Source organism: Delphinapterus leucas, chromosome 19 (assembly GCF_059928025.1).
Source record: "Delphinapterus leucas isolate spDelLeu-1000000601 "Yukka" chromosome 19, BTC_Dleu_Yukka2, whole genome shotgun sequence".
Lineage (NCBI taxonomy): Eukaryota > Metazoa > Chordata > Mammalia > Artiodactyla > Monodontidae > Delphinapterus > Delphinapterus leucas.
In genome coordinates, this window is record NC_143147.1 from 47,347,403 (window position 1) to 47,371,028 (window position 23,626).

Sequence of the window (23,626 nt, forward strand, 5' to 3'; positions counted from 1 at the left end):
TTCCCCATCTTTTGAGACAATCTGCTTCTCCTACTAGCCCATCCCCTACCTCAAATTCCCCCCTCCCTAGCCTGAGGCCAGCTGTACCAGCAGTAAATCCCTGCCAGGCTGCAAACTCAGTAGGAGCAATGAAGAAGAAGAAAAACTGGAAACCTGGCCGGCCTCTGGGGCAGAGACCGGGTCCTCTTCGTCTTTCAGGGTGCCTGGCACATAGCTGGTGTGTTCAATTGAATGGACTAGCCACTGGCCATTATGAAATTGCACAATTATGTGTATTCATTGTGATGTGCCTGAGTCATCAAGAAGAGGTTATGTTATGATTCATAACGTCTGTTATAAGAAGGTAGAGGTGTGTATAATCTACTCTGGGAACATTTATTTTCCAGTTAGGCAAATTAAACACTTTTTTTTTTTTTTTGCACTTGAAAGGGTTGCTTTCAAGCGATCTGGAAAATTCACGTAAGTGCAACACTCCATCCTTGACAATGGCAGGTAGAAAAGGTGTGCCTCTATGTTGAGTGGCCTCTGTTTATCTGTCGTGATATAAATGCATCTTTGGTTGTCTCATGTGTGTGCTGACTCCTCAAATGGTCCTTAGGCTTCCCAGAAGAGAGGTGCTGGTTTCTTGGGATCCCCTCATTGCATGAGTTTTGCACACACAGCAGGTCCTTCGCAAATGTGCATTGGCTCCATTGACGGGAGTCCATCTAGCTCTTTGGATGGCCCGGGTGAGCTGTGTTTCCTGTCTTCTCATCCTTCTCTTTGTTCTTCATTCCCCCGCATCGCCCGTATTTCCTCCTCCAATATTTCCACTTCCCACTTTGGTTCTCTGTGCACACCTGTGTGCGTGTGAGTGTCTGTCCCCGCCATTGCCTTTGGGACCTGTCAGATGCGCCCTGTCTCTGTACTGCCCAGCTCAGAGCTGACCAGAGCATTTCCTCAGATGTTTCCTCACAAACCTCTCCTCATGGAGTAGATATCCTCTGATTTCTGTGATAGGGTGACCAGCCATCTAGGTTTGCCTGTGACTGAGGGGTTTCCTGGGATGTGGGACTTTCAGCTCTAAAATCAGACTGTCTGGTTTGCCCTGGGACAGTTGGTAACCCTATCTGTTGAGATGCCCTGGGGTTTCCTTTCCCCTCTGGTCAGCCCTTTAGGGGGTTAACAATGAACAAAATTTCTGTGTCTTTAGCGTCCCCAGAATCCCCTCAGATAGCTGAGGTGGAACCCAGGTATCGGTGGCCTTAAAAGCCTCCCTAAGTGCTTCTAATGAACACCACAGGCTGAGAAACCATTGCCTCCAAAGCAAAACCATGATGTAGGGTGTTTTTTTTTGCGATACGCGGGCCTCTCACTGCTGTGGCCTCTCCCGTTGCGGAGCACAGGCTCTGGACGCGCAGGCTTAGCGGCCATGGCTCACAGGCCTAGCTGCTCCGCGGCATGTGGGATCTTCCCAAACTGGGGCACGAACCCGTGTCCCCTGCATCGGCAGGTGGACTCTCAACCACTGTGCCACCAGGGAAGCCCGTAGGGTGTGTTTTTAAAAAATTTTTTATTCATCCATTCAGCTTTCACCTGGGATACCGAATTCCTGCCCCAGCCCACAGGTGCTTTCTATGTTACAGTGAAAGTGCCCAGGCCAGGGCTTACAGTATGTCAGTATATCTCTGCCCACTCCAGGACTGTGGAGGCTTGAGGAGTATGGCCCTGTGGCTCCTGCAAGGTCCTCCTGAGCCGACACAGCCCTGGTATGACCCTGGCTCCTGGGTGTCCCTCCCCACTGGCCTTGGGGCCTTATCTTCTCCAGAAGTTTCTGGTTTCCAGCATGCCATGGCCTTAGATGACCAGAGGTGGGCTGCCCTGCCTCATGGCCCGTGGTTCCCTTCCAGGAAGCTCTCCACCTTCAACGTGTACATGGAGAGCCACGGCTACAACGTGGGGCAGATCTGGAGAGATATCGAGGACATCATCATCAAGACGCTCATCTCGGCTCACCCCATCATCAAGCATAACTACCACACCTGCTTCCGCAATCACACGCTCACCAGTGCCTGCTTTGAAATCCTGGGCTTCGACATTTTGCTGGATCACAAACTCAAGCCCTGGCTGCTGGAGGTGCGGGCTTGGGGCGAGGGGTGAAACTGATGCCTGTTACCAGGGTGAGCCAGCCGGGCCCATCCTTCCGCCCTCCTGCTCAGCCAGGATGTTGTAATCCACTTCCCAAGCCACTGCCCCCCCTCGGAGGCGCTTGCTGCCTGGGGCTTCTCCCTTTGCTGAAAAGTGGCCACCAGAGGGAGGTAGACGGCCGGGAATTAGAGAATTCCTTGTGCCTTCTCGAGGTCCACCCAGACTTAGAAGCTCTGATCTCAGGCCTCTAAAGACAGCTCTACCTTTCATAACAGAGTCATCTCCCAGAAAGGGGTGGTTCTTCACCAAAGCTGGGTGGAGGATGTTCAAGATCAGACAGGAGCCACCAGGCTTGTTTCTTAGGGGCCTGGACCACTCAGTTCCAAGCACCAACGGAGAGCGGCCCGGTGTCTGTGGGCACGGGAATGGGTGGGGAGCCACTCAGTGAGTTTCTTGCTTCCCCCAGACCCGTGGGGTGGTGGGAAGAGGAGGAAGAGAAGCTCCTGGGTGGCCTCCTCTCTTCCCGATTGGACCTGTGCAAGCAGCCCTCTCCCGTGGCCATTCAGGGTGCACGCCGGGAGTGGGGGTGGGAGTGGGGCTGCGGTACAAATCAGAGGTGATGGTGACAGCTGCCAGTGACACAGCGTCAGCCCTCAGAGCGCAAGACCCAGATTTACAGATGAGATTCCTGGGGCCTTGCCTTTCCTCCATTCCCAGCCCTTATTCCCAAGTGTGGCTGGGAAGGAGAATATGGCCGTTTGGAGCTCTCACCCGAAGAGCAGAATAAGCCACCAGGAGCAGGCCTTCAGAAACTGCTGGAAATCTTCAAATGTCACACAGTGCCTCTGAACAACGTAGACTCTTCTGTGGGCAGAAATGAGTCCTCTCCGTCCTCCCACCAGTCTCCCTGTCAACCCCGGTCAGGATCCCAAATGCATCACTCCTTTCCCCTCCCCACCTCCCAGCCTGGCCCTTTGGACTGTCCCCTTCCATCTACTCTCTGGGATGCACAGTGCACGGGACGGGGCACACGCACACCAGTTGGAGGGGAAACCAAAGACAGCCCCCCCCCGCCCCCTGCCATGCTTCTCAGGAAGACAGGACTAAAATGAAAGCTAGTTAAACTGGAGGGGTTTCTGCTTCCTCCTTTCTTCACTGTGGCTCCAGTCTAGACCCTCTCTCCCTCTCCTTTCCACTCATCTTGGTAGCCCGGGCCCCGACCGAGGTGGGCTCGGGTGGTTCCCTGGAGGGGCCGTTTCGCCTCACACCCTGCTTGCACCCTGCCCAGCCTCCCCAGCTGCCGTCTTGCCCTCACAGGTCAACCACTCTCCGAGCTTCTCCACTGACTCCTGGTTGGATAAAGAGGTAAAGGACAGTCTGCTGTATGACACTTTGGTCCTGATCAACCTGAGAAGCTGTGACAAAAAGAAAGTCTTGGAGGAGGAGAGACAACGGGTGCGGTTCCTGCAGCAGTGTCGTTCTCGGGAGACCAGGTACAGTAATGGGTCAATTCTAACAAATGATAATCCTGTTTGGAAAATTAATATATATTGGCAGGATGTGGCAGTTTGAGCAGTTTTACTGTGGCTATTCCTTTGTTCCTAAAAATAGATTAAGTTATAGACATAAATACCTGTGATGGATATGAGTTTATTAATATCATATGAAGATCCAGGGATTACCAATTCAAAAGTAAAACCATTTATCTATACAAAAAGGAGGATTTGTCCATCCTCCCCTTGCCACTGTGTCGGCAGGAGCCTCTGTCGCCCTGCTCCCTGCTGGGTAGCATTTACCTTTTAACAGAGGCCTTCCTCTGTAGAGTGAGAAAGAAGACAGGAGCCTGGCCAAGGAGTGGCTTTGTTGCTTTTCAGATCCCACGGTGGCCCGCTGCCCCCCGCATGAGCAGAGCCAGCCTGATCCTTCGGGACTGAGCTTCTGGAACCGGGGCATGGCATCTCGGTTTGGATGGCACTGTGTTTCTCAGAGCGTGTTCACGTGCACTGTCTTCCCTGGAAGGGGGATGGGTAGGCGGTAGCATGGGGTGTTGTATGGTCCTATTTTTGGAGCTAAGAAGACCAAGACTCTGGAAGGGGAATTACCTTGTACAGGTCACCTCGCTGGTAAGTGGCAGGTCTGGACACAGAGCCCACTGGGTGGGCTGCCTTCCATTAAACTCCTGGAGAAGGAGGAAGCGTCAGCTAACGGGCGGCCAGGGCCCGTCTCTGGATCAGTCTCCTCGTCATGACTTGGCCCTGGGTGGCTCAGGGGCTCCTGGTTTCCCTGCTGTAAAAGGGGCTTATCGTTCCTCGCTCCCTGACCTCCACCTCCCCGGGGGGTTGTGAGGAAGAATGAGATCATCACAGCTCATAAAAGCTCATCAGGCTCATCCACGAAGCCCTCAAATTTAGCAAAACACAGGCTGCCAGTTCGCCAGAGAAGGGTAGCAGGGGCTGTGATTGGGAAGATGGCGACAGTCTGCCTCGTCAGAACAAAGCCAAGAGGGAAATAGGCTCTACTTGTAACGGGAGAGAATTTGGTGAGCTGTCAGGAAGACCGTTCCAACCAGCTCTCAGTGCACTGTGACACTTGCTGTCCCGGGAGGGCTAGAATCTCCTTTCAGGGAAACGTTCATGCGTTCATTTATTTAGGAAATGCTGACTGACCACCGTTGCGTGCGAGGCCTCCGTCTGGCCCTAGATGACATCTGTGTCCTTGGAAAGGCCATGTTCTCTCCAAGCTCGGTCCCAGGAAACCCCAAATGCAGCCCTGTGTTCTGCTTCCCAACAGGAAGGAGGAAGTCAAGGGCTTTCAGGCCGTGCTTCTAGAGAAAACTGAGAAGTATGAAAAGGAAAACTGTGGAGGCTTCCGCCTGATTTATCCCAGTGTGAATTCGGAGAAGTATGAGAAGTTTTTCCAGGACAACAACTCCCTCTTCCGGAATACAGTTGCCTCCAGGGCTCGGGAGGTGTATGCCCGGTAGGAAGGCTCCTGGGGCTAGGGGAGCAGGGTGTTGGGGGAAGAGGGGTTTGCTTGACCTGAGGCGTAACCTTGGGGCAGGCTTGAAGTTGCTTTGGTCTCGCAAGGACCAGGAATCGTAAGATTCTTTGGTGTGGGATGTTGTTAAGTGGATATGAGGCTGTTTCTAGAAACTCACCCATGAGACAGGTACCCCCACCCCACTCCAGAATGCCCAGCCCCTCAGGGCTGCCTCCTGGATTCATGCAGGTGTCAAATCTAAGGGCCGGAAGGGACTCATCCCATCTGGTCCATTCCCCGCCCTCCACCTCATTTCATGGAGCAGAAAAAGGATCGTACAGCAGATAACGACAGAAGAGGCTCTAGAACCCCTGTCTCCTGAGTCATGTGACTGAGTTATTTCCGTCACATCACTGGCCAGAGAGGCCCAGCATATGAAGGGGTCCAACGTGGGAGCCCCTAACTTTAGCGTCCTACCCAGACCTTCTTCCCAGCACCTGCCAGTTGTGGGATCTGGCCTACTGGGAAATGAGGAGAGAGGTGGGGTGTGGTGAGTGGGGTGCAGCCCGCCACTCCACTCTATGAGGTGGGCAGGGCAGGGTGTCTCGTTGCCCTCAAGGAGAGTGTCCACATTCCCAGCCCATCCCTAACCTACATGACTGTTCCTCACTGGGCAGGCAGCTGATCCAGGAGCTGAGACTGAAACAGGAGAAAATATCCTTCCAAACGAAAGATAAGAGGGTGGAAATGCAGGGGGAATCAGCAGGCGAGCGAGTGAGAGGCAAGAGCATGCAGAACTGGCGACAGAAACAAAGGCAGGAGTGCAAGACCGCCACCAGCCTGGCCTCCAAACAAGTAAACCTGGATGGGAGGGGAGCGCACATGCCCAGCACCCTTCCCTGGCTGGGGCCAGTTCAGGGGGGGATGCTGAGGAGGCCGCTACTGAGATCTCAGGCACACTGAAGGAATGGGGCTGCATGGAGAGCTGGGCCCTGGGAGGGGAGCCCGGAGGCCTTCAGAGGATCCCTCCATCCAGGCAGAGAGGACTCTCGCTGGTCTGCCCTTCGTCCTTCAGCTGGAGTAAAAACAGCTGGGAGGCTGACCACCATCCCCATGTAGGGAGTAGGCTCTAAGACTACCTGTGGTCATGGTCCCCAACTCTAGTTTGGGTTGGAATGCTCCCCTCCAGCAGGCCAGGGGCACAGCTGAGAGAGGAGGCCACAGGGAAAAGCTTCTGGGAGGCAGGACCTCAGAACACTGCATGGGGTGACTGAACACAGCTGGTGCTTCCAGCCTGCTCTCTGCCCAAAGTGTGGACCAGCCTCTAGGCTGGGGCCAGCTATCCAGTTGTCCTATCATCTGAATCTCTGGATCCTCCGCTTCTCTGCCTAGCTCTCTCTTCTGGCTCACTGGAAAGATTCATTGACTTTTCAGTCTATCTCCTTCTCAAAGACTTACCTGAAGGGACAGGTTTAGAGCAGGTTTTTATTTTTTAAAAAAATAAGTTTGTTAGGGTCATAGACCCTTCGAGAATCTGATAAAAGCTATGGAATCTCTTGCCATAACGTATACAAAGATACAATTTTAAAACTGCAGTTTCAAGTGGCTCAAAGGCCCCGTGAAACCATCCATGAGCCCTTTAGGGGTCCTTGGACCCCAGGTTAAGAGCCCCCGCTTAGAGAGACTTTGATTCTGATTGCTTTCCTCTCCTCCTCATCTCCTTTGCACCCACCCTTGGGTGCAGATGATCTGGAAGTGGACAGAACTGGGTTCCCATGGGCTATACATTTGGTTTCCTCCTTCCCAGTACCTCCAGCCATTGACATTAGTGTCCTGCACACCCGACTTGCTGTCGAGCATCAGAGACACAAAGAAAAATGAGACAGACAGCAGCCTCGAGCAGGAGGCCCCCAGGGAGGAGGCTGGCCCTGCTCCCCATAAGCCTACATCTGCGAGGCCTTACAGCTCTATTACTGACTTGAGGAATTCAAGCCTCCTCAGCTGCTCCAGGCCAGAGCTCAGTAAACCCGTCTCCGGAATCAAGGAAGCCAAGTCCACCTCTGCAGTGAACACAGTCACCAGCACTGTGGTAAGTAGAGCAGTCTGCCTTCCCTGAGGGCCGAACTGGTGGTGGGGTGGGGTGGGGGGTGAGGTAGGAGTCTGGCTTTCTGGTCCCTTCTCTGCACTTACTATGGCCCTTTGAGTAAGCCACTTACCCTCTCTGGGCCTCGATTTCCCCACTTGTGAAGCCCAAGTTGTGGAATGGCATACTATTAGGAGTCTAGACCTATACCTTTAGGGCTTTTAGAAAGGCCGTCTTATGCATCCCCTCTTTTGGGCAGGTTACCACCTATTGTGTTAGCTTCTGTAGGGCTGCTGTAACAAATTACCATAAACTTGGTGGCTTGAAACACGAATCTATTCTCTCACAGTTCTGGAGGCTAGAGATCTGAAAACAAGGTGTTGGCAGGGCCATGCTCCATGTGAGGGCTCTCTAGGGAGGATCCTTCCTTGCTTCTTGCTAGATTCTGGTGGTTGCTGGCAATCCTTGGCATTCCTTGGCTTGTGGCAGCATAACTCCAATCTCTGCCCCTGTCATCACACGGACTTCTTCCTGTGCTTCTCCTCTGTGTTTCTTCACATGGCTTTATAAGGACACCAGTCATTGGATTTAGGGCTCACCCTAATCCAATATGAGCTTATTTTAACTTGAGATCTGCAAAGATCCTATTTCCAAATAAGGTCACGTTCTGAGGCTGTGGGTGTACATAAATTTTCGGGGGCATATTGTTGAACCCAGTCCACGACCTAAACAGTGTTTTTCAAACTCCATTGTTGTACGGACACGTTTTGAAGGAAAGAAAGCTCTTTTAGGTTCCAATTGTAAACTTAAATTATTTGTATAAATATATGCAAGCATAAAACCAGATATAAAGTCTTTACACGTATATAGCTCTTATGCAACTGCAAAACAAAACAAGTAGCACCAATAAAATTTGCATAAGATATTAATTTAATATGACAGTTGATTTTCTATTTTTCTGGAAACTAAGTTGCCACATGAATGTAGTACCAACAATGCTAACACAGGTTCTTTTGTGTTCATCATACTTAGGCCCACCAAGAGCTATGTGATGACTCTACTATAACTACTGGAAAATCTTCCGCGTTGTTGGGTCTTTGCTTGGTCCAAGTGCAGTGTAGAGTAGGGCAATGTTTTTCAAATTTCTAACCATAGCCCATAGTAGAAATTCATTTTATTTCATAGTCCATCACATACACACACATACAACTGGAGAAAATTTTCTAAAACAGTGCTTAGCCACACTGCATCTAGTGACTCATTCTTTTTTTTTTTTTTTTTTTTTGCGGTACGCGGGCCTCTCACAGTTGTGGCCTCTCCTGTTGCGGAGCACAGGCTCCGGACGCGCAGGCTCAGCGGCCATGGCCCACGGGCCCAGCCGCTCCGCGGCATGTGGGATCCTCCCGGACCGGGGCACGAACCCGTGTCCCCTGCATCAGCAGGCAGACTCTCAACCACTGCGCCACCAGGGAAATCCTCATTTTATTCTTTTAAAAATACCCATTACATGGGCTTCCCTGGTGGCACAGTGGTTGAGAGTCTGCCTGTCGGTCCAGGGGACATGGGTTCTAGCCCTGGTCTGAAAAGATCCCACATGCCGCGGAGCAACTGGGCCCGTGAGCCACAACTGCTGAACCTGCGCATCTGGAGCCTGTGCTCTGCAACAAGAGAGGCCGCGACAGTGAGAGGCCTGCGCACCGCGATGAAGAGTGGCCCCCACTCGCCGCAACTAGAGAAAGCCCTCGCACAGAAACGAAGACCCAACACAGCCAATCAATCAATCAATCGAAATGCTGTAGAATTATTAAAAATAAAAATACCCATTACAGTCCACTAAGTTAATTTCCTGACCTACTGGTAGGCTTGCAACCGTGGTTTGATAAACACCTTTCCAAGAGTATGCTTTGGAGCTTCATCACATTGGATTTGGCAATGATTTCTTGGATATGACACCAACCCCACAGGCAACAGAAGCAAAAGTAGATAAGTGGGACTACATCAGACTTAAACAGTCAACAAAATGAAAAGGCAACCTGTGGAATGGGAGAAAACATTTGCAAACCATATATCTGATAAGGGGTTAATATCCAGAATATATAAAGAACTCTTACAACTCACAATGACAACAACAACAAAACAACCCGATTAAAAAATGGGTAGAGGCGGGCTTCCCTGGTGGCGCAGTGGTTGAGAGTCCGCCTGCCGATGCAGGGGACACGGGTTCGTGCCCCCGTCCGGGAAGATCCCACATGCCGCGGAGAGGCTGGGCCCGTGAGCCATGGCCGCTGGGCATGCGCGTCCGGAGCCTGTGCTCCGCAACGGGAGAGGCCACAACAGTGAGAGGCCCGCGTACTGAAAAAAAAAAAAAAAAAAGGGTAGAGGCTTAAATAGACATTTCTCCAAAGTGAAATCAGCCAGTCACGAAAAGACAGATACTGCATGATTCCACCTCTATGAGACATCTAGAGTAGTCAAACTCTTAGAAACAAAAGGTAGAAGGGTGGTTGCCAGGGGCTGTGGAGAGGCAGAAACAAAAGGATGTTTAATGGGTATAAGTGTCAGTTTTGCAAGTTAAAAAGGTTCTAGAGATGTGTTGTACAACAGTGTACATAGAGTTAACACTACTCTACTGTACACTCAAAAACGGTTATGATGGTAAGTTTTACATTATGTGGGTTTATGTGAGCCACAGCTACTGAAGCCTGCGTGCCTAGAGCCTGTGCTCCGCAACAAGAGAAGCCACCGCCAGGAGAAGCCCACACACCACAACTAGGGAAAGCCCGCGTGCGGCAACGAAGACCCAACGCAGCCAAAAATAAATAAAATTTTAAAATAATAATAATGAGTAAGGAGTATACTTTGGGGAATCTGGCTGCCACTGTTTGGATCCTGGGGTCTCCTTTTATTATATACATGACTCCCATCTAGTCACTCTAATCTACCTAAGCCTCAGTTTCCCCATCTAAAAACTGGTGTTTTCATAATAGTACCTACCCGCGGATCATTGTGAGGATTAAATGAAAGGATCCAAGAAAGTGGATCCACGAGTGGTGTTTATCACACAGGAGTCAGTACGCGTTAGCTATTATTTTAATATAACTACTTCTTAAGACTGCCCTTGTTCTTTTTGCATTAACTTAAGGCTTAAGGCAGTACTATTTAACACTAAAGAGATTAAAAAAATAAGGCAGCTAACAACAATTCATTATTTTTTTTCTTTTTTGGATTTCATGTTGATTTAATCAAATTCATTGGTTCAGGATGTTGTATCATACTTGGTTCATTCAAAGCCTTTGACTGGTGTGTTTATTTACTTGTCCCTTTATCCCTATGCTCACCTCCCATTCATCTATCCACCATCTTTTGTTAGTTTGTTTCTTTGTAAAGCAGGGATTTCTAAATTTTTTTATAATCTTTATTTTGTAAATTTTATTTAAAAAAAATTTTTGGTCATGCTGTGTGGCATGCAGGATCTTAGTTTCCAGAGCAGGGAATCTAACCCGCGCCCCCTGCAGTGGAAGCACGGAGTCTTAACCACTGGACCGCCAGGGAAGTCCCAAGAAGGGATTTTTTTAAATACATGCATTTAAAATCTGTTTAAATGTGATTGGGTTATTTATCTCATTCTATGTCCTATTTTTTTTCTTATTGAACCCCCCTTTTTTTTCTAAAATCTTAACTGTACAATTCTGACAAATAAATACACCTGTGTAATCCATATCCCTATCACAATATACAACTTTCTGATATTTCCCCAAAGTTCCCTCCTGCCCATTCCTAGGTAATTGCCCTCCTGCTCCCTGCATCCCTCCTCAAGGCATCCACTATCCTGACTCTGACTTTTTCCATCTTAGAGTAGTTTTGCCTATTCTAGAATTTTGTGCAAATGGAATAATATAGTATATATTCTTTTGAGCCTGACTTCTTTAGTTCAGTATTATATCTGTGAGATTCATTCATGTTGTTGGGTATATCAGTTGTTTGTTCTTCTTTATTGCTGAATTGTGTTCCATTGTACAAATACACTGCAGGGTTTTTTTTTATCATTCTCCTGTTGATGGACATTTGGGTTTTCCCGGTTTTTATTCTTTTATTGCTATTGTAATTAAAGCTCTTATGAACGTTCCTGTACAAGTCTTCTTGTGGACATAGTTTTCATTTCTCTTGGATAATTACCTAGAAGAAGGATTACTAGGTCAAAGGGTAGATCTATGTATAACTTTATAAGAAACTCCAAAGTCTTTATTTAAAGTGATTGTATCTTTTGTACATTTCAGCCAACAATGAATGAAAGTACCAATTGCTCCACATTTGTCAACATTTGGTGCTGTCTTTTAAATTTTAGCCACTCTAATGGCTATGCTGTGATTTCTTATTGCGGTTTTAATTTGCATTTCTCTGATGATTAAGCATGTCAAGTACTTTGTCAAATGCTTATTGGTCATTCTTGTATGTTTCTTTATGGAGAGTCTGTTCAAGTTTTTGCCTTCCTCCCTTTTAAGAAATGGGATTATTTATGTTTTTACTGTTGTGTTGTAGGAATGCTTTATATAGTCTGGAAACTTGCCTATTCTTTTTCTTGATAGTGTTTTTTGATTAGTGAAAAAACTTAATTTTGATGAAGCTTATCAATTTTTCTTTTATGGTTTTTGCTTTCTGTGTCCTATATAAGAAATTTTCATGCACTCTCAGGTCACAAAGATATTCTCCTAGGTATTTTCTAAAAGCTTTATAGCTTTAGCTTTGTGTATAGTTCCATGGTCTGTTTCAAATTAACTTTTGAGTGTGCTAGGTGATGGGCACTAGGATTTTTTCCCCATATGCATATCTAGTTACTACACTATTTACTGAAAGACTTTCCTTTCTCATTGACTTGCTTGGGTGCCTTATAAATTCTAGTAAGGATTTTTGTTGTTGATTCTGTAGGATTTTCATCAAACAAGTATGTCATCTTCAAATAAAGATGGTTTTTACTCCCTTCTTTCCAATCTTTATGCCTTTTATTTCTTTTTCTTACCTTATTGCCTGGCTGGGATTTCTAGTACAGTGTTGAACAGGAGTGGAGAGAACAGATATCCTTGCCCTGTTTCCAGTCTTAAAGGGGAAACATTCCAGTCTTTTATCATTAAGTATGGTGTTAGCTGTAGGGTTTTTGTAGATATTCTTTACTAGGTTGAAGATGTTCGCTTCTATTCCTAGTTTGCTGAGAGTTGTTTTTAATCATGAATGGATGTTGAATTTTGTCAAGTGCTTTTTTGGTATCAGTTGATAGTATCATATAGTTTTTCTACTTTAGACTGTTAATATGGTGGATTACATTGATTATTATTATTATTTTTTTTGGCCACACCTCGTGACGTGCAGGATCTTAGTTCATGGACCAGGGATCAAACCCATGCCCCCTGCAGTGAAAGCACAGAGGACTGCGAGGGAAGCCCCATCATTGATTAATTTTTGATCTTGAGCCAGTCTTACATTCCTGGAATAAACCCCACTTAGCCATGATGTATTGTTCTTTTTATGCATTGCTGGATTCAACTTGCTAATGTTTTGTTGAGGATTTTTTTTTTTTTGCGGTACGCGGGCCTCTCACTGTTGTGGCCTCTCCCATTGCGGAGCACAGGCTCCGGACGCGCAGGCTCAGCGGCCATGGCTCACGGGCCCAGCCGCTCCGCGGCACGTGGGATCTTCCCGGACCGGGGCACGAACCCGTGTCCCCTGCATCGGCAGGCGGACTCTCAACCACTGCGCCACCAGGGAAGCCCTGTTGAGGATTTTTATTTCTGTGTTCATAAGAGATGTTAGTTTATAAGGTTTTTTTTCTTCTTTTACTTTTTTTTCTTTTTTTTGGTCTGTTAGCTCCATAAAATAAATTGGGAAGTGTTCCCTCCTCTTCTGTTTTCTGGAAGAGATAGTGTAGAATTCTCATTATTTCTTATTTAAATATTCGGTTAGAGTTCTCCAGTAAAATTATCTTGGCCTGGAGATTTCTTTTCCGGAATATTTTAAACTACAATTCAATTTCTTTAATGTTATGGATTTTATTTTGAGTGAGTTTTGGTGGTTTGTGGTTTTTGAGGTATCGGTCCAATTTATCTAAGTTGTTGGATTTATATGTGAAGAGTTGTTTATAGTAGGTCCCTATTATCCTTGTAATGTCTGCAGAGTTTGTAGTGATACCCTCTCTTTCATTCCTGATATGGGTAATTTGTTCTTTCACTCTCTTTTTTTTCTTGGAAAGTGTTGCTAGGAGTTTATCAGTTAATTCTTTTCGAAAAACTGGGTTTTTGTTTCATTTTTTTCCTATTATTTTCCAATTTTTTATTTCACTGATTTCTGCCCTTATTAATACTTATGTTCTGCTTGCTTTGGATTATTTTTCTTTTCTTTTTTCTAATTTCTTATGGGGGAAGCTTAGAATGTTGATTAAGACCTTCTTCCCTAATATAAACATTTAATGCTATAAATTTCTAAGAAGCAACTTTAGCTAGATACCTCAAATTTTGATATGTTTTCATTTTCATTTAGTCCAAAATATTTTATAATATCACTTGAGATTTTCTTTATGACCCATGGGTTATTTAGAAATGTAGGGTTTTTTTAATTTAAAAAAATTTATTTTTATTGAAGTATAGTTGCTGTACAATATTATATAAATTACAGGTATACAATATAGTGATTCACAGTTTTTAAAGGTTATACTCCATTTATTTTATTGTAAAATATTGGCTTTATTCCCCATGTTGTGCAATATATCCTTGTAGCTTATTTTGTACCTAATAGTTTGTACTCCTTAATCCCCTACCCCTATATTGCCCCTCACCCCTTCCCTCTCCCCACTGGTAGCCACTAGTTTATTCACTATATCTGTGAATCTGCTTCTTTTTTTTTTATATCCACTAGTGGGTTGTATTTTTTAGAGTCTACATATAAGTGATATCGTACAGTATTTGTCTTTCTCTGTCTGACTTATTTCACTTAGCCGAATGTCCTCTAAGTCCATCCATGTTACTGCAAATGGCAAAATTTCTTTTTTTATAGCTAAGTAATATTCCATTGTAAATATAGACCACATCTTCTTTATCCATTCGTCTGTTGATGGATACTTAGGTTGCTTCCATATCTTGGCAATTGAGAAATGTGTTGTTTAATTTTCAGTTGTTGGGAGATTTTCCTGGTGTTTTTCTGTTACTGCTTTCTACTTTAATTCCATATCGTCAGAGAACATACTTTATATGATTTCAGTTCTTTTAAATTCGTTAGAGTTTATGTTATGACTCAGAATATGGTCTCTTTTGGAGAATGTTTCATGTGCACTTCAGAAGAATGTCTATTTTGCTGCTGTTGGGTAGTGAGTCAATTAGATCTGTTTGGTTGCTGATGTCGTTCAGTCCTTCTATATTCTTATTAATTTTCTGTACACTTAGTTCTGTTAATCACTGAGTTCTATTAATTATCGAAACCCACCTCAGGATTTCATCATGGACATGGGGGTACAGAGAGCGGAGAAAAGAGAAGAAGACAAAAAGGTCTTTGAGCCACAGCTATAGGGCTTCTCGTAGAGCTTTCTCTGTCTACTCCCCAGTAGCCACTTTTGAGTTTTGAGTTGCCTTGAGTTCAGGTCAGAGGATACTGGAGGAAAAACAGTAGACTCACTGCTCTCTTGCTGGTACTTTAAATTCTCATCTTCCTCAATCTGCCTGCTACTGTTTACTTTTCAGAATTGTCGGATAGATACTCTATGCATGCATTCTGTGCAGGTTTTTTTTTTTTTTTTTTTTTGTGCAGGTTTTATAGGAACAGTCAGTGGGAGAGACAGATGCAGTATGCTTAATCCATCTCAGCTAGAACCAAGACTACTGTCCCTTCTCATTGTTTTAAATTTCCTTATCCCTTTGATGTCTGCATGATCCGTAGTGATATCCCCTCTTTCATGGATGATAAAAGCAATTTCTGTTTCCTCTTTTTTAAATCTTGATCTTACTATGGGCTTATCCATTTTATTAAGTAAAGAATCAGCTTTAAGCTTTGTTAATTTTCTCTATGGTTTATTTTCTATTTCATTGCTTTCCAGTATTTATTATTTCCTTTTTTTTCTACTAGCTTTTAGTTTAATTCGGTCACCATTTTACAGGCTTTTAAAGTAGAAAGTTAGATTATTTATTGTAAGCCTTTCTTCCTTTCTAATATGTGTTTAGCACTATAAATTTCCCTGTAAACACTAGTTTATCTGCATATGTTGCATTTTTATTATCATTGTTTGAAATATTTCCTAATTTCCTTGTGATTTCATTTTTGTTCCATGGGTCATCTAGAAGTATATTGTTTAATTTTTTAATATTTAGGGATTTTCTAGATATCTTATGGTTATTAATTTATAATTTAATTCCTTTGCGATTAGTAGAAATGCTTTGTTAAAATTTATCAAGACTTATTTTACGGCCCAGCAAATGATTTGTCTTGATGAATGTTTCATGTGCACTTGGAAAGAATGTGTGTTCTACAGTTGCTGAGTATAATGTTCTGTGAATCAATTAGATCACTCTGGTTGACAGCATCACTCAGATTTTCCATATCTGGACTGATTTAGTTTCTACTTTTTATATCAGTTGCTGAGAGATGGATGTTAAAATCTCAACCCCAATTGTGGATTTGTGTATTTCTACCTTTTGTTCTGTCAGTTTTTGTTTCATGTGTTTTGAAGCTCTTTTATTAGGTACACATTTATAATTATTTTGTCTTTTTGATGTAGTGACCCTTTTATCATCATGAAATGATAAAATCTTCTTTATCCCAGGTAATACTCCCTGTCCTAGAATTTATTTTGTTTGATATTAATATAACCACTCCAGCTGGTTATGGTTAGTGTTTGCATGGTATATCTTTTTTAAAAAAATTCTTTTAATTTCAACTCACTTTTCTCATTATATTTAAAGGATTTCTCTTATATACAGACATAAGTGGGTCTTGCTTTCTTATCCGTGTGACAACATCTGCCTTATAATTGGAGTACTCCATTTTCTTAATGTAGTTATTAATACAATTTAGGGCTGAAATTCTGTTTGTTTTCTATACATCTTTTCTGTTTCTGCTTTTTCCCCATGTTCCTCCTTTTCTGCCTTCTTTTGGATTAATCAAAAAGTGAGTATTTGTTAGTTTTAATTTCTCCGTCATCTTTTTAGTTATAAGTTTTTGCCTTTTTGTGGGGGGTGTTATTCTATGGATTGCAATATTCATCTTCAGCTTGTCAGAGTCTCCTTAGAGGTAATGTTGTACTTAATTTTAAATATGGGAAACTTATTCTCTCTTTTGTACTAACATACACTACTAGTATTTACTGTAGTGCACATCTGTATACTGGTGATGAATTTTCTGTTTTTGTTTTTCTGAAAATGTCTTTATTTAAAAGCCTTCATTTTGAAGGAGATTTTTGTTGGACCTAGAATTCTGGGTTAACATTATTCTTGAAGCACTTTCAAAATGCTGTTCCAGTTCTTCTGATCTTCTTCTTCTTTTTTTTTTTTAATGAGAAATTAACTCTATTCATATCATTGTCCCATGTATGTAATGTGTCATTTTTCTCTGGCGGCTCTCTTTACCTCTGAATTTCAGCAATTTGAAATGCAATATGATGTAGTTTTATTTGTATTTATCCTATTTAGGATTCTTGAGCTTATTGGTTTTGTAAATTGATGTCTTCCACCAAATTTGAGAAGTTTCTCTCCATTATGTCTTCATATATCTTTCCTGCCTTATTTTGTTCCTCTCTGTTGTATTTTCTGTCTCTATCAGGACTCTAGGTAGCTCATATAAATAGAATCATACAATATTTGTACTTCTGTGTCTGGTTTACTTCACTTAGAATAATGTGTTCAAAGTTCATTTATGTTGTAGCGTGTATCAGAATTTCCTTCCTTTTTGAGGCTAAATAATATTCCATTGTGTGTATACACCACATTTTTTTTTTTTTTTGCGGTACGCGGGCCTCTCACCGCTGTGGCCTCTCCCGTTGCGGAGCACAGGCTCCGGACGCGCAGGCTCCGGACGCGCAGGCTCCGGACGCGCAGGCTCAGCGGCCACGCCTCACGGGCCCAGCCGCTCCGCATCACGTGGGATCTTCCCGGACCGGGGCACGAACCCGTGTCCCCTGCATCGGCAGGCGGACTCTCAACCACTGCGCCACCAGGGAAGCCCATACACCACATTTTTTAAACCCGTTCATTTGTTGGTGGACATTTGGGTTGTGTCCACTTTTGGCTATTGTGAATAATGTTGCTGGGAACCCTGGTGTACTTGTTTAAAAGGAGCAATCTGATAACTTATTTAGCATCTATAGCTAGGAGCAGAATTGCTGGGTCACAGGATATTTGCAATCTTATCTAACCAAGTATTTCTAGATGGTTCACCAGAATGGCTGGACCAGCCTACATTCTCAACAGCAGTGCATGAGACACTCCCCCCTTCCCACCAACACTGATATCCAGCTTTCTAATTTTTGCCAGTCTAATAGCTGTGAAATAATACCTATTTCTCTGATTACCAGTCTCCAGGGTTTAAAATCTATCTCATGTTTAGAAAACCATAATTCAAAAAGAGTCATGTGCCAAAATGTTCATTGCAGCACTATTTACAATAGCCAGGACATGGAAGCAACCTAAGTGTCCATCAACAGATGAATGGATAAAGAAGGTGTGGCACATATACACGATGGAATATTACTCAGCCATAAAAAGAAACAAAAGTGAGTTATTTGTAGCGAGGTGGATGGACCTAGAGTCTGTCATACAGAGTGAAGTAAGTCAGAAGGAGAAAAACAAATACCGTATGCTAACACATATATATGGAATCTAAGGAAAAAAAAAAAGGTCATGAAGAACCTCGGGGTAGGATGGGAATAAAGACACAGACCTACTAGAGAACGGACTTGAGGATATGGGGAGGGGGAAGGGTAAGCTGGGACAAAGTGAGAGAGTGGCATGGACATAGATACACTACCAAACGTAAAATAGCTAGCTAGTGGGAAGCAGCCGCATAGCACAGGGAGATCAGCTCGGTGCTTTGTGACCACCTAGAGGGGTGGGATAGGGAGGGTGGGAGGGAGGGAGACGCAAGAGGGAAGAGATTTGGGAACATATGTATATGTATAACTGATTCACTTTGTTATAAAGCAGAAACTAACACACCATTGTAAAGCAATTATACCCCAATAAAGATGTTAAAAAATAATAAATAAATAAAATCGATCTCATGTTTAAAGACCTTCAGAGGAAGCTCTGTGGACACTCCCCACCATCTTCTGCCCTAGTGTTTAACCAGTTCATGGTTAAGAAACTGTTCTAACCAAAATCTTTCTTGCTGCTCATGAACTCAGCTCTTCGTCTGTTTGTCTTAATTAAAAATGGCATAGGAGGGAGCCCTTTGCTTTCCACAGTCTCATTTTGGACCATTTTCTTTTTCAGCCTCTAACCTCAGTAGAAACCTTCCCAGAATTCATCACCCAGGTCTCAGACACCCCCAGTCTCTGCTAGGGGTGACCATGGGAACCAGCTCTGAGTGCAGTAGCTCAGGGGTGGACGGGGGGGCCTCCTTCAAATGCGAGCAGCAGCAGATGCCTTGGCACCTCATCCAGGAAAAATTATCAAACAATATTCTCTGCCTACAAAATCCCAGAGCTTCTCAAGGAGTCTGAACCCAAGCTGGACTTTGCGAAAGAATGGCATGAAGAAGCAGCATCCCGTGTCAGAGCTGTTCACCAAGGTTCCACTGAGGGAGAAGCTGTCCTTGTTCCCAGCTCACTACAACCCAGAGCTGGTGCTGAGTGACAAGTCACGTGAGTGCCAGTGTACAGGGACGTGCGAAGAGCTTAGGGGATGGAGAAACCAACAGAACCTGTCCTAATCTTGGAAAGTGCCCCATCTGAGGGGGACTGTAGTCCCTGCCTTCAGGGAGACCCCAGTCTGATGGCGGAGACATAGTTTTTGTTCTTAGGGAGTCTCTAGGCTTATTGGGAAAGCCAAAAAATGATAAAAGTAGAGCTATGTCTAAGTACCCTCTTTAATCTTTCCCGTTCTCATTCAAATGAGGCCCACTCAACTGAGCCTGTACAAGTTGGGGATGTTAAGTTTGAAAAAAAAAAAAAAAAAAACAGGGAAGAGAAACTGTTTGGAGGAAAGGCACAGTGGCTGATTCTGATTCAGCAACTTCCGCCAGTTTTCAGTGGGAGACCCTAGTGGGAGGTGGCCTTCGCCAGGAATCTGTGCCGAGTCCAGCAGCACAGACTGACGATGCCAATGCCTTTGCCTTTCCAGAAAACCCCTCCCTGCCCCGGGAGTGCTGCTTCTGCGGCCGAAGCTCTGGCGAGAAGAAGCAGCTGGATGTGCCCTCCCTCCTCCTCTTGCAGAATTCTCACAGCCATGCTGTTTCCCTGAATGACCTGCTGGTGGTTGCCACTGCAGCCCGACTGGATCCGAGGCCTGGCAGAAGCCATACAGGTGCTGTGCGAGACCGGTGTATACAGGATCGGGAAGCGTACAGCCACTGCATGACCTCTGGCCAAAGAGGATGTGAGAGGAACTAGGTAGGCCCATCCATATTCCCTTCATGTGTCTGCTGCATTGGCAGGCACTATACATATACTTCTAGAATGTTGGGTAGGTAGGTGGACTGATAGATTCATAAATACATACAGGTAGGTAGACAATTAAGACTTAACCTCAGTCAAAATGTGACCCCCTTGCAATGTATATTTCTGCTATGACTGATCCGGCCCCACTGCTTTAGGTACACTTAGCCTTGTCTTCCACTCATAGCTGAAATTGAGACAGTCGCTAACGCCGGTCCCGTGAGTAGAACCGTTAGGGGTTGATTTCCACACCTTTCGTGCTCTGCCGGCCTGGCCTAGGTCCAGGTCACTTGCCCTGAGAGCTGGCCCTGGGATGGAGTGTACTGAGGGCACGGAGCAACAGGATAGTGGCGCCTGAGAAGACCTGGAAACAAAGACCCTTAAGCTCTGATTCCACTGTGTAAAAGGACCAAAGAGATAGCAAGGGAGCCCTCTGTCAGAAAGTTAGTGCTTCTAAAGGAAGGTGATACGTAAAAACTTAGGAGAACTCTACAACGTAGTATTGCCTATGGTGGAGGGATCTGTGCTGCTTGGCTGATTATGGAAGGAGATACATTTTAATCATCTCCCTCACTCCTGCCAGCCACCTAAGGCAGACTGTGACCAGACAGTCTGACCTGACCCCCTCGTGACCCGTAGCTCACACTGCAGAAGGGCTGGCGAGTGAACATCAGCCCATAGGGATCACTTTGGGTGTTCATAAAAATGCATATTCCAAGGATTGCTCCTGAAAATTCTTATTCAGTAGGTCCTGCTGGGGGCCCAGGAATATGCATTTTAAGAAGCTCCTCTAGGTGATTCTGTTGGTCCTCTTACCACCATCAGAGAAAACCTGGGCCTGGTGTTTCCCAAACTTCCCAGATGATATGAATCATATGGGGCTCCTTGTTAAGCCTGTAGTTTCCAAGGCCACACCTCTGGAAATCCTGACACAAGAGATTTGGGACAGGCCACTGAGAATTTGCCTTTCAAGGAAGTATCTCAGGTGTGGTAGTGAACACTGTCCTGTGTTTAGACCCAGGTCTGGGCAGAGGAACCTGTGACGGCCAGGCCTGGCCTGTGGGCCTGTGATAGGAACAAAACTCCCCAATCCTGATGGGGCTCAAACCTACCCCCACTGTCTTCTGTTCATAATTTTCCAGAATTTTAAGTTATTTCTGATCCTACTTTTAAAAAGGGGGATCATGTAGCAGATTACAATAAAAACTTATATTTAATATGACTGTTAAAATGAAGTTATAATGATCAGAAGCCACACAGGGACAGGGAAGAGATAATTATATTGAAAGGATGTGATAAAGTGCTTCCCGTAATGACCATTGAATTTGGCTCTAGACAGAAAAAGCCAAACATAGCATTCTGTTTTGGACTTTGTTGTCTCCCCAGTCAGAATAGAGACTCCTTAAGGACATGGACTATGCCTCCACCATCGCACTGGGGTCTCTCTGAAGGCAGGGGCTTCATCCTCCCACCCCCACCCCACACTGAGCTCTTGGACATCCCTGTAACACACTGGCACTCACATGACCGGTCACTCAGCACCAGCTTTGGGTTGTAGTGAGCTGGGAACAAGGACAGCTTCCCCCTCAGTGGAACCTTGGTGAACAGCTCTGACAAGGGATGCTGCTTCTTCATACCATTCTTTAGCAAAGTCAGCTTGGGTTCAGATTCCATGAGAAGCTCTGGGATTTTGTAGGCAGAGGAGGTTTCGATATTTTCTCCTAAATGAGTAAAGATAAGTTTACTCACCTAGTAAATAGGTGATTCTTTAGGGGAGACTTCTTTCCCTGCCTCTAATTTCTAAAAGCGGTTTGTCATGTGGTCACTTGCTATTATAGACTTACTACCATCCATGGTGGATAATGGCTGAAGGTATTGACATGTTTTCTAATGAATATTAATGATGGTAAAATTTACCCTTTTTTTGGTAGCATACTCTCTAGGCGCCAGCACTCCTCTAAATATATATATATATATTATCTAATTTAATTCTAATCATAACTGTACACTTTAGAAAAGAACAAACTGGGGCTCAAAGAGCATAAGGCTTAACATTCAGGAGGTTCCACGGTGGTGGAGGACGGATTTGAGTCAGACGTTGCCGATTCCCAACCCTCAAGCTCTTAAAGCTACACTGTTGTTCTTTCAAATGGCATTTTTAATATTAGGCTTCAGTTAGAGCTGAGGGAATAATAAATGGCTCTTTCGTGAAGGCATTTCTGTAGGAAGTAGTGATGGCCAAGGCCAAGCAGGGCTTCCTAGAATACCATGTGGTGTCACCAGATCTCAGAGCTGGTCCTCTGCTTTTAGATCAAATAATGGCTTCTAAAAATTCCCAACTAGCCAGATTGCAAAGGACTGACACATACAAGTCTGATTATATACAGCAGAATGATTTACAAATGGAGCAGGATGTGGTGTGAGAATAGGGCTTCTGCATAATAAATAATGGTTGAATGAAAGAGGGAAAGAGCAGAGCAGAAGTCCAAATTATGGATCATGGGCTTTCTTGGTAGGTGTAATAATAAAACCTCCCACACATCGAGTTTATGTACCGTATCTCATACAATCCTCAGGTCAGTGCTGTGAGTCTGGCAAGGCAGACATTATTACTTTATCCTCAAATTGCAGATGAAGAGAATCAAGGCTCGGGGACATTAAATGATTTGCCCAAACTCCCACGAGTGGTGGGCTGTGGACAACATAGCCTGATATTTCTTCCTCTTTACCACTCTGCCATGAACTTAGATCGCATCCTGACCCATCCTGAGGAATGGCCCCCTGAGAATTTCCTCCATTTTTCTGCTTAAATCTCTATAATCTCATCATCCTTCCTTGGGATCCACTTTCATAGTGAGTGGGCCACTTATTTAGGGCATAGATAGGCCATTGTGTAGGATTTTAAGGACGATTTGAAGCTTGCTGAAGCAGGGTGCCGGGCACCCTACTGAATAACGTAGCTGCAATGATGATGATGCTGTTGATGGTGATGACGATACCGTGCTGATGGTGTTGAGCCCAGCACTCTGGACACTTGCTTTGGGTGTACTAGAAGCTTTGCATACGGTATCTCAATCCTCAAAGCAACCCCTTGTGGTAAGTACTGTTGTTATTCTCTTTTTTCAAATGAGGAAACCAAGGTTTAGAGAAGTTAAGTAATGTGCCCAAGGGCACATAGATACCAAGAGCTAAGTTTGTACTCTTAACTGCTACCACTTGTTATCTGTGGCCAGCTTTTAAATGATCCATATCAAATGTCTGGGGCTGTAAGGATGCAGGAAGATGAATGTTGTATAGGAGATCAGCTCGGTGCTTTGTGACCACCTAGAGGGGTGGGATAGGGAGGGTGGGAGGGAGATGCAAGAGGGAGACGATATGGGGATATATGTATACATATAGCTGATTCACTTTGTTATACATCAGAAACTAACACAACATTGTAAAGCAATTATACTCCAACAAAGATGTTAAAAAAAAATAAAGTTTCTGGTTACTGTGGATGTGAATCACCTGAGTGCCTCCTGACCCATTAGATAGGAATGGTGATGATGAGTTAATTGGCTGGAATATTCTAGAAGCTCTTTTAAAGGAAAATCTAAGAAAAATCTTTTTTTTCTTTTTTCTTTCCAGAATCAGACTGGATCTCTGCCACTGTGTCCCTTTCCTCCTCTTACTCCCAGGAAATGATTTGTTTCTTCCTACAGTGTCTACAATGCCCATAGAAGCAACTGAGTTTTATTTCCTCGTCTAGACATCCTGGTCTTATGACTACCACCCATTAGCACCCTGAGGCTAATAGCCTTGCCTTTTGTGCC

At 44.7% G+C, this 23,626-nt stretch overlaps 1 protein-coding gene across 1 annotated transcript in view; it reads left to right on the top strand.

The window, feature by feature from the left end:
* Nucleotides 1-20,065, top strand: part of TTLL6 (tubulin tyrosine ligase like 6) — a 28,715-nt gene extending 8,650 nt beyond the window's left edge. The window contains 9 exon segments of the mRNA XM_022557828.2: nucleotides 1,890-2,115; nucleotides 3,445-3,620; nucleotides 4,918-5,106; nucleotides 5,784-5,961; nucleotides 6,914-7,195; nucleotides 18,649-18,703; nucleotides 18,706-18,839; nucleotides 18,842-19,019; nucleotides 19,498-20,065. Coding sequence (XP_022413536.2) covers nucleotides 1,890-2,115; nucleotides 3,445-3,620; nucleotides 4,918-5,106; nucleotides 5,784-5,961; nucleotides 6,914-7,195; nucleotides 18,649-18,703; nucleotides 18,706-18,839; nucleotides 18,842-19,019; nucleotides 19,498-19,766 — 1,687 coding nt within the window. The 3' untranslated portion in view covers nucleotides 19,767-20,065.
* The last annotated feature ends 3,561 nt before the right edge of the window (nucleotides 20,066-23,626 follow it).